General features: G+C 34.6%; 2 protein-coding genes across 2 annotated transcripts; both read left to right on the top strand.

The window, feature by feature from the left end:
* The first annotated feature begins 72 nt into the window (after positions 1–72).
* Positions 73–4,174, top strand: LOC105786450 (zinc finger CCCH domain-containing protein 11). Its single transcript, XM_012612895.2, has 8 exons — positions 73–415; positions 876–960; positions 1,073–1,213; positions 1,330–1,418; positions 1,791–1,979; positions 2,101–2,231; positions 2,336–2,438; positions 3,673–4,174. The coding sequence occupies exons 1-8, from the start codon at positions 245–247 to the stop codon at positions 3,823–3,825; spliced, it is 1,062 nt and encodes a 353-aa protein (XP_012468349.1). The 5' UTR covers positions 73–244; the 3' UTR covers positions 3,826–4,174.
* A 1,009-nt stretch (positions 4,175–5,183) lies between these two features.
* On the top strand, positions 5,184–8,181 carry LOC105786448 (60S ribosomal protein L4). The gene is made up of 2 exons (XM_012612893.2): positions 5,184–6,379; positions 7,815–8,181. Exons 1-2 carry the CDS (start codon positions 5,276–5,278, stop codon positions 7,926–7,928), a joined length of 1,218 nt encoding a protein of 405 aa, XP_012468347.1. The 5' UTR covers positions 5,184–5,275; the 3' UTR covers positions 7,929–8,181.
* The last annotated feature ends 2,770 nt before the right edge of the window (positions 8,182–10,951 follow it).

Genomic DNA, 10,951 nt, shown 5'->3' with positions numbered 1-10,951 from the left:
CTGCCGCGTGTAAAAGTACCAGGACTAAAATCGACAATTCACTACCTCAACCGTAGCTTCTGGATCAACCCCGTCTTTGTCCAAAAATCCCCCAATTCCAACCTTTTCAATTCAATTGCGAAAACCCTAAAATAAAAAAATTCCAATAACGAACCCAAAATCTGATCAGTTAGATTGCTTTTCTCGAGAAAATTTGAAAAAATTAGAGGGGAGATTTCGAGGTTTTATTCTATGGTGATAAGAGATGCCGCCCAAGCAAGCCTCGAAAGCAGATTTAGCGAAGAAGCAGAAGATCATAGAGGACAAGACCTTCGGTCTTAAGAACAAGAATAAGAGCAAAAATGTTCAAAAATATGTCCAAAATCTTAAGCAATCCGTACAACCGAAACCCGATCCGAGTAAAACTGCTCAAAAGGTTCGGATCATCTCCCGGTTTATTGTGTTGTTTAGGAGAAATAAAAGAAATTATAATCTGAATTTATGTTTGAATTAGTTTACTTTGTATGAAAAGTGAAATGGTTTGTTCTCTTGATTGGAAATTGTAAATTTGAATGGAGATGAAATATAATTGCAAACCATATAGCATCCTATTTTTTAATTTGAGCTAAGGCGTTAAAGATTGAATACTGTTTTATTGATTGTTTTCCTTGCTGTTTATTGTGTTGTTTAGGAGAAATAGATGAAATTAGAATCTATATTTATGTTTAAATTAGTTTACTTTGCATGAAAAGTAAATTGGTTTATTCACTTGATTGGAAATTTTGGTTCTTTAGGAATTGTAAATTTGAATGGAGATAAAAATCAATTTGCAAAACATATATTATCTTTCCAAGGTATTGAAATATTATTTTTCTTACCCATTTCTTTTATCTCAGAAAAAGAAAGAGGAAGAGAAGGCCAAAGAGAAGGAGCTGAATGACTTGTTTAAGATTGCTGTTACTCAACCCAAAGTGCCTGTTGGTAATTGTCCCGTCTTTTCCTCTTTGTTTCTTGATTATTATTGGTATATTTGTTTACATGTGTTGGTTTATTGGAACTGAAAGTTTAGAGCTAATAATTGGGCCTTGATCAGGTGTTGATCCCAAGTCAGTATTGTGTGAATTCTATAAAGCCGGACAGTGTGTCAAAGGTTTTAAATGCAAGTTCTCACATGACCTGAATGTGCAGAGGAAAGGCGAGAAAATTGACATTTACAGTGATAAGCGTGACCAAGGTTAATACTCACATGAAATTTTATGTTTTTATTTATTTTATTGCTATCTGCTTAGCTATGCAGTAAGATTGAAGGGTGTTCTGATTTTTATGTGTGTTCTTCTTTCTCTCTTGAAGAAACAATGGAGGACTGGGATCAAGCAACATTGGAGAAGGTTGTGGAGTCAAAGGGGAAGGAGTATCAGCAGAACAAGCCTACTGATATTGTAAGCTTTTGCTGTTGGTCCCGTGCATTGTTTATCATTAGTTAAGAACTTATAATCTTTTGAATTCTATCTTTGTTTAATGAACGTGCTTACGCATTTATAGGTGAAAAGCTAGTGTGGCATGTCTTTTGTCATATTTTCAAGCATTTGCATTTGAATACGTAACATATTATGAGACTCATCTAATGTGGAAATTATTAATTAGATATGCAGAAGATAAGGAGAGGGAGAGGTAAAATTTGGTCGCAATGAGGATAAAGTTGGTGTAAATTCTAGGGTTTAGCTGTGTAACTTGAGATATTTGTTTCTCTTCTGTGCCTCGTTATCTGACTTTTAATTACTGTACTTATCACTGTTTTGATGTAAATTCAGGTTTGTAAATACTTTTTAGAAGCTGTGGAAAAGAAACAATATGGTTGGTTTTGGGTTTGCCCAAACGGTGGTAAAGATTGTCATTACAGGCATGCTCTTCCGCCAGGATATGTCCTAAAGTCACAGATGAAGGCTCTGATAGAGGAAGAGAGTGAAAAAACACCAATCGAGGATGAGATCGAAAATCAGGTAATACTTAGATTTGTTGGAATCAACCTACCATTCCTCCATCCTTGTATCAACATGGCTTGTTACTTTATCTTTCATTAGGTATTTAAATTAGCTAAATATTACATGTCTTTGGTTGTAGCGTGCCAAAGTAAAAACTTCAACACCTATGACTCCTGAGCTATTTATGGAATGGAAGAAGAAGAAGATTGCAGAAAGAGATGACGGTTTGGCTGCACAGAGAGCAGAAAGGGCCAAGAATGACCGCATGAGGTATGCTCTTCATGGCATGTGTGCTTTCACAAGTGTCTGTGTGTAATTAGTTTTCTTTCTTGAAAATCATTTGCTAAATTTCTTGTTCTTTGTGCTTTCTGCAGTGGTCGTGAACTGTTTATGTCAGACGCTAGTTTATTTGTGGATGATGCTGAGGCATATGAGAAATACCAAAGAGAGGAAGAATCTGATGCTCCAGAAAATAAGGTACTCTTTTTCTTGGCCTCTTCTATTTTTATATTCTTTAAAGCTCCTATGAACTACATAAATCAGTCTGGTGAATCGTAGGTGGAAATCCAGGTAAGAGATCTTTAGGATGCTTCTATATGTGGAGCAGATGTTGGTAGATAGAGCATTGCCTTTTTAAGGTTTTTTAGAGAAAGAATTACTAGTCATAGAGTCATAATAAGAGTTCCCAATTTTAAACAGAAGTGTGACAACTGACAACTGCTATTATGCTACCACTAGTACTGCTAAGTATTGACACTTACATTTATCAATTATCAGAATCAAGCCTCCTTGTCTGATATTCTCGACAATGGAAGTAATGTAATAGCTAACACTAGAGTTCAATGTATTTTGAGGTATTCCATCTCGAAACAGCTTAAAACTACTCTTGCTCCTGAGGATCTTTATGTTTCCATGCCTTGCCCTAGCTTGATCCTTAAAGAGGGAGTGAGGTTTAAAAAAGCACCTCCCTGATTGTGGTGGTCATGTATAACATGCTTTCTTTCTGGTTTGCTGTTATCTGTAAGGAAATCTTTTGCCCCTTCTTCTTAGTGCCTGATAATGGCCAAAACTTGGAAATATGATTGATTCGCAGATAGAATTGGTGTACATGCAAAAGTATATATGCTTTTGACACCTATGTTACTTGGATTTGGGTATGGATATGGATACGTGTCCAACATGAGTATGGTTAGATTTTCCAAGTTTTTCCATGTTTATGAAAGATTCTTAGAGGTCATATTTCTATATTATGCCGGACACGAGTGTCAGTGATATCAGTTTGGTCAGTCAGGATTTTTAGATTTTTTGAACCGTCTCAGCTTTGTTTGGTTCTCGATTTTTTCATATTAATTTTTTGTTTCATTTTTTAGACTTACTTTGATAAAATGAGTTTTGTTTTATGACTTTTGAATATTATTTGGCAAAATTTCAAGGTCTTTTTCATAAATATTTATAAAAAACAATAATTTTTTAAGAAGTCTTAAATTATTTTCACTATTTTAAATATAAAATATTTATTTTTATAATATAAAAATTGGGATTAATTATGTATTAAATAAAAAACATAATTCTGTTCGATGGTTTTTGAACTTGCATTTCATAAACCGTCCAAATACCTCAATTCTGGTCCCTTTTTTTGTTCAGTCCTAGTCGGATAGATATATGATGGACTAGATGCTGAATGTTTCTTGTTTTTCATATTCATGTTCAGGCCAATAGTGATTCAGCAGCTCCTACTGGACCAAGTACCGCCGGTGTTCCAGATGATGATGACGATGAATTGGACATCGATGAATTAAATGAACTAGAAGCAAGCTTATCGAAAACATCAATTCAAATTCAGGAGCCTTCTGCAGAAACTTAAATTTGAGACATGTAGAATCTTTGGCCCGCACGTGTTTTGAAGTGTCGACTCTATGATCCTGCTGCAAATTACTTGCCGTTACGGTTTCCTCCATAGCTTAAGACTACTGAGCTTCTTGTTATGGCAGCCATGTTCAAGGTTCACCTGTGAGCCTAATGCTGCTGTGAATTCATGTTGTGAAATTGCTAGTTGTATCCCATTTTTGATGCTGGGTTTATCTCAATAATGAGGATTATGAATATGGTTATGGTTCCTTGTTAATAATTTAGGCTTGTAGGCAGACAAAGCTGGATTCTCTTAATAAATGTAATTTTCATTGATCTATTATATCATATGTTTTGTTGCTTTATATCATTGCCAGTGTCATTGTCTAATCAAAGATGCATGCATTTATATATTTGTTCTTTTGTGGTAAAAGAATTTTAATTTCCTATTACTTTAAATAAAAAAATATGTATATATTTTAAGATTATTTTAAATATATTTCTATAGAATTTAATTAATTAAAAATCATTTTTCCTTATTTGTTGATGATAAGCCAAATCAAAGAAAGAATAGATTATAATACACTTGCACCCCAACAAATATATTTATAAAAATCTTGAGTTTAAATCCTATATTTTGTTTTTTATACAAAGAGATAAAATAGGATAAAATATATTTAAAATAATATAATTTACTTTGTAAAATAATGTTAGTTTCATCATTACTAGTTAAATTGGTACTCAATTAACTCGTCACACCAACTAAGCCAAATGTTTAATATATAATATAGTCGCTTGCATTGTATCCAAAATATCCCAAGAAAACTTTGCAATCTGAATTTAAAAAGGACATAAAGATAAGTTTAGTCTTTATATTTACATTTTTATCAACGTGACTCCTTTTTAGCTAAACTTGGCATTCAAATTTTAAAAAGAATCAAATTTGATCATCAACCTTTTAAAAATTCAATTTTGTTTTTAAATAAAAATACTAACTAAAATTTTAAATTATTAAACATGGCGATCTATGTGTACTTTATGTAACTTTTATTTTATAATATTTATTTTTTTGAATATTTTATAAATTTTAAATTATCAACATGATATATAATATTATATCAATATAAACTACACGTGAAGAGTCACAAGAATTATCACATTAATATCGTTAAAAATACTATTGTTTTAGTTAACATTTTTACTAAAAATGACTAATTAATAAAAAAATATGAATATTAGAACTAAATTTATTATTATACCATTTATACTTGGATGTAGTGGTATATGATAAGATTCCATGGAGGCATGGACCCGTCAACAGGGTATCCCCGTAGCCAAACAACCCTAAACCCAATGCTTAAACAATTAACACACCTCCACTCTCCTCAAAACCCTAGCGCGCCTCTCCCTCTCATTTTATTCATTTCTCCCCGCGCGCTCTCTCTCGCAATCCAAAACCCTAAACAATGGCGGCCGCCGCCCGTCCTCTGGTCTCCGTTCAAAACCTAGAATCCGATATGGCCACTGACGCTACCCCCACTGTTCCCCTGGCCGATGTTATGAAAGCCTCTATCCGACCGGACCTTGTCACCTTCGTCCACGACAACATCTCCAAAAACAGCCGCCAACCCTACGCCGTCTCCAAAAAAGCCGGTCACCAAACCTCCGCCGAGTCCTGGGGAACTGGACGTGCCGTCTCGCGTATCCCTCGTGTTCCGGGCGGTGGTACTCACCGTGCCGGTCAAGGTGCTTTCGGAAACATGTGTCGTGGTGGTCGTATGTTTGCTCCGACCAAGATCTGGCGCCGTTGGCACAGGAAAATCAACGTTAACCAGAAGCGTTATGCTGTTGCTTCCGCCATTGCTGCTTCTGCTGTCCCATCCCTCGTCATGGCACGTGGTCACCGCATCGAATCTGTACCGGAGATGCCTTTGGTTATATCAGACTCCGTGGAGAGCGTGGAGAAAACCTCGGCTGCAATTAAGGTTTTGAAACAGGTCGGAGCATATCCGGATGTCGAAAAGGCTAAGGACAGTCAAGGAATCCGACCCGGGAAAGGGAAAATGAGGAACCGGAGGTACATTTCTCGTAAAGGTCCTTTGATTGTTTATGGAACCGAGGGGTCAAAGCTCGTTAAGGCCTTTAGGAACATTCCTGGAGTTGAGGTTGCCAATGTGGAGAGGCTTAATCTTTTGAAACTCGCCCCTGGTGGACACCTTGGGCGGTTCATTATTTGGACCAAATCAGCTTACGAGAAGCTTGACTCAGTTTATGGATCATTCGAGAAGCCATCGGAGAAGAAGAAACGGTATGTTTTGCCTCGTTCTAAGATGGTGAATGCTGATTTGGGTAGGATCATTAACTCCGATGAGGTACAATCAGTGGTGAAGCCTATTAAGAAGGAGATCAAGAGGGCACCTTTGAAGAAGAATCCATTGAAGAACTTGAATGCTATGCTGAAGTTGAACCCTTATGCTAAGACTGCTAGGAGGATGTCTCTTTTGGCTGAGGCACAACGCGTTAAGGCTAAGAAGGAGAAGCTTGACAAGAAGAGGAAGCCCATTTCTAAGGTATATCAATTCTTTTTTATCCTTCATTTTGCTTGTTTTCTTTATGGTTTTGAGTTTCTTATGATAGTGATTGCAATTTCTGCGGTTTAGGCTGATATATCTATGTTAATGGAATTATGTTTTCATTTTATGGTTTATGTAATATTGCTTATTGAATTCGACCGTGATCAAAAGTGGCCCCTGAACTATACTCCAAATCCCATATTAGTCTTTAAACTAAACTATCAATTTTGTCTCATTTCACCCCCAAAGTGCATGGCATCCAATAAGAATATGCCGCTTGTCATGTTATCATGTTCTTATTGACTGATATAATGGGCCAATTTTCTAATAAAGCCTATATATATGATTAAAGGAAACTTTTTGCTTATTAATGCTTCTTAACTGTTTGATTAATCCCCATTTATATTGTTGTTGTGTTTATGAGAGTTACTCTTCTTTAGCATAGTGTGTCAATTTTAGTTTATACACGTATATTTGTTAATATACTATTGCTATTAACAATAAGGGTTGCTGCTGTTTAATACCATTGTTGGTCAATTTGTTAATATATTATTGCTATTAACAATAAGGGTTGCTGCTGTTTAATACCATTGTTGGTCATTTTTTGACCATGTAAACGGAACTTGCATTTCTAGGGTGATATACCTTAAACCATTTCCTAAATTGTCTTTTTTTTTCATGTTTTATCGTTTGTTGCGTGTTTGCACTACTTGTTTGAGTCATTTAGTTTAGTTATATGCTAGATGAGTATGCTTTAATTGTTCAACCTTATTTTGAGCATTCTTTTGGTTCACTTTATTCTGTTCTGTTCTTTTGTTGTACTCAAATTATGGGTAGAAATGTTTTCATCTTTATATTTTTCCAATTGTTTACTGCTTTTTACATTCTTACTCAGATCTGGCTGATATTGGCATCTATTTCATCTGGATGTATTTGTTCATCCTTGTGAAAAAAAATTGTGCATTGATGATTCTAGCTTGCATAGTGTTGTTTCAGTTCTTAATTGTTAGTATTGCTATTAGAGCTGACAGTTCTGACTTGAATTCAATCCAACTTGATTAACTTGAAACCAAACTCAACCCGATTAACTTGAGTCCGAACCTAACCCAACCTGATTTGATCATATAAAGGTAAACCCTGACGTCAAAATGATTGGAACACAATAACATGACCTAAACCCAAATAAGCCTGAATTTATCGCTCCAAAACTGAAATGATCTGAACTCAAAAATGATTTGAAAATTTTCAAAACCCAAATTAACCCGACTCTAGTTGACTTGATCAAAAACCAATGTGACCCCAATTGACAGGTCTAAATGCTATGGATCCCTTATCTATTTTAGAAGTGGCCTTGTTAAATGTTGAATTATTGAATACAATGTTAGTTTATTGACACCTTACTCACATTCATCATTCTCTTTGCTGGTTTCAGGAGGAGGCAACCGCAATCAAGTCGGCAGGCAAAGCGTGGTATCAAACTATGATCTCAGACAGTGATTACACCGAGTTCGAGAACTTCTCAAAATGGTTGGGCGTATCTCAGTAATTTAGTTCATCCTTAAGAAATTATGGCGGACAATCATTTTTATCAGTTTTGTTTTAATGTTTTGACATGTTATAAGTCTTACTGCACTGAGTTATGGATGAGAAATGGGTGGAAGGAGAATTAATGGGATCTCAATGATAATATGTTGATGGCCTTTTGGAATAGTTTCATTTATCATGAAGACAAGGATTAAATAGTTGACTTCCATTCTTCTTTTATGATAATATTGAGATGGTTGCGCAGTGTTCTAGTAGTTAACTTGTATGACTTACCACCTAGGTAGAGGGAGCTAATCCCAGTACCTATCATCATGTGATTGCATGATCAAAAATCAAGTCTTACTCGGTCAGAAAAAAATTGTAAATTGGTTTAATGTTTTTCATTCATTTTGATGATGAAGAAGATGCAAGGCACCTTACGGAAACCTATCACAGAAGTTGACCATACTTGAAATAACATAACCATCTTGGTCTCAGTTATTTAGTAATTTTAAAAAGCAAAAATGTATTAAGGTCATGTGGTATAATTTATTCATGTTGAAGCTTCATATAATTAAAACTAGACAAATAATTCGACTCTTTAGTATATAAATTTATAAAGCAAGATAATTACACAAATATATGAATATGTCCAAAAATTTATTATGCAATTTATCAAATAAAAATAGACTTTTTTTTATTGGCACTAAGATTTTGAGCACCGAGATGATGGACTAAGGGTAAGTTTGGATGGGCGTTGCGTTTACCTACGGTTAGTGTAAAAACAGCGGTACTGTAGCGTGAGACAAAAAGTAAACTAAACGCATCGCACCGCACCCAATCGCCCATCCAAACCCACCTTAAATCTCGCAACTTTTTTAAGGTTTTCCATTTTCTTCTCCAAGTTGGTGTTTAATTAATATAACTTAACATATTAATAAAATATTTAAAATAATTACACTTTAAAATTAAAATTAAAAATACCTTAAAATGTCAATTGAGTTTTAGTTCGACCGGTATGAGTATTATTACCAATGTAGGAGGATATGGGTTCGAGTGTGCTGAAACGTATTATCCTCTTATTTATGGATTAAAGAGGGACTATGAGTAGTTCGGAAATATGATCACAACCTATAATGAGATTATTAAAAAAAATACCTTAAAAATTATTTTTAACATTTTTTTTAAAATCATCCTAATCACCTCTTAATTCTAGTAAATTAAGCATATTTCAGAAACTTCCTTGTATTAAATTAATGTAAGTGACAACGTTGGGTGTTGCCATAATCAACAACTTGTTCTTTTTTCTTAAATAATTTTGTTCTCATCATTCGAAGAACAACAGTAGTACTATACTGTGGTTCCATTTTTTTATTTTTAAAATTTCGATTTGGATGAAGTTGGCATTGGTTGGATAAATTATTTTATTATTGAAAACTTTTTTTTATATTATTTAAACTTAAATTTAAATTTAATTTAATAAGATATTAAATATAATTTATAAAAATAAAGGTTTTGAATCTTAAGTATTGAAGTTCAAGATTAATCATGCGTAATTAAATGGGTGGATATCCGAGTCTCACCTTAAGTTGCTATCATGAGTGAATGTTAGTTCGGTTAATTGATTCGTAGTCTAGATTGATCCGGTTTGTAATTTACTTGTATTGTAAAATTTGATTCTTTGTTTTTATTCTTACTCCATTTGAGCAACAATAATTTGATTCCATGCTTTGTAATTACTTGAACATGTATTGTACTTATAAAATTTTTTTAAATATGTACCTCAATTTGGAAAAACAAACTAGAATATTTCGACTTTCCGAGTCACTTTTTTTTTTAAATTACATAGGAAAATGATAAATTTTTAAGTTTGGTCCTTATGCTACACTTAAATTTAAAATTATACAACAATGGTCAATTTTTAATTTTAATCTTCGTACTATACTCGAATTTAAGATATAATTTTTAAATTTTTTTTTCTCTAGGAATGTTTCCCTTGCTTTGGAAATGGAGATTAGCGGTGGATTTGGTTTCTCTCACATCGATAATCTGGGGAAGTACTTAGGAGTTCCGCTCTTACACCAAAGAGTGAAAAAGGATACCTTCCATTATCTAATCGACAACATGAGGAAAAAATTAGCAGGATGGAAGTCTAAGCTACTATCGCTAGCTGGTAGAATCATGTTGGCTAAAGCAGTTTTAGCTGCTACTCCCATTTATGCAATGCAAACAACGGTTATTCCAAAGGGGGTTTGTTCTGAAATGGAGAACATTATCCGTAACTTTGTATGGGGTCACACGGAGGAGAAGAAAGGTATCAATCTGGTTAAATGGGACGATATTTGCAAAACTACAAAAAATGGTGGTCTCGGCTTTAAGAAATTTGACAACCTTAATAAGACTTTTCTTATGAACCCTCACCAGTTCAAGTTCTTCGAGCTAAATACAAATGGAAGGGTGACCTACCGGTTGTGCTAAATGCGAGTAACATATCGCGGTTATGGAAGGGGATTTGTAGTGTTTGGAATAGGATCCGGGATGGTGTCATATGAAACGTTGGTAATGGATTAAAAGTGGATTTTTGGAGGGATAATTGGATCAAAGATTGGGGACCCCTTATTAATGTCTGTTCACAACTTGAAGGAATTCCATCTGGGCATATTCCTGTTAAGGATATGTTGACACCAAGTGGGGAGTGGAATTGGAATAAGATTGGCTCGTTATTACCACGATTAGTGCTGTTAATCATTGCTGCCTATAAACTTCCATCAGGTCGTGATGTGGGTGATTTTTTGGGGTGGAAATATGATCGGAAGTAGTATTTGGAACCAGATATGGTGTATTCCGGGACCTCAAAAGGTAAGGGTATTTATTTGGCTTGCTTATCTAAATAAAGCCCTGACCAATGAAAATCGAAGGAGAAGAAATATTACCCAAGATGCAAGGTGTATGATTTGTAGAAGTTCGTCGGAAAGCATTGACCATGTATTGCGTTTATTCACACCAGCTGTAGCAACTTGGAGCTCGATAATCAGGCCGGAAAAG

Source organism: Gossypium raimondii, chromosome 1 (genome assembly GCF_025698545.1).
Source record: "Gossypium raimondii isolate GPD5lz chromosome 1, ASM2569854v1, whole genome shotgun sequence".
In the NCBI taxonomy this organism is placed as follows: domain Eukaryota; kingdom Viridiplantae; phylum Streptophyta; class Magnoliopsida; order Malvales; family Malvaceae; genus Gossypium; species Gossypium raimondii.
The sequence above is the reverse complement of the archived record's forward strand: the minus strand, read 5'-3'. Positions and strand labels throughout refer to the sequence as shown.

What these genes read in the sequence shown, in the direction of transcription:
- LOC105786448 (XM_012612893.2), top strand. Translation starts at nt 5,276, where the DNA reads ATGGCGGCCGCCGCCCGTCCTCTGGTCTCCGTTCAAAACCTAGAATCC. An exon ending in AGAGGAAGCCCATTTCTAAG is followed by an intron (nt 6,380 to 7,814) that starts GTATATCAATTC and finishes TGCTGGTTTCAG; the next exon opens with GAGGAGGCAACCGCAATCAA.
- LOC105786450 (XM_012612895.2), top strand. Translation starts at nt 245, where the DNA reads ATGCCGCCCAAGCAAGCCTCGAAAGCAGATTTAGCGAAGAAGCAGAAG. An exon ending in CGAGTAAAACTGCTCAAAAG is followed by an intron (nt 416 to 875) that starts GTTCGGATCATC and finishes CTTTTATCTCAG; the next exon opens with AAAAAGAAAGAGGAAGAGAA. An exon ending in TCAACCCAAAGTGCCTGTTG is followed by an intron (nt 961 to 1,072) that starts GTAATTGTCCCG and finishes GGCCTTGATCAG; the next exon opens with GTGTTGATCCCAAGTCAGTA.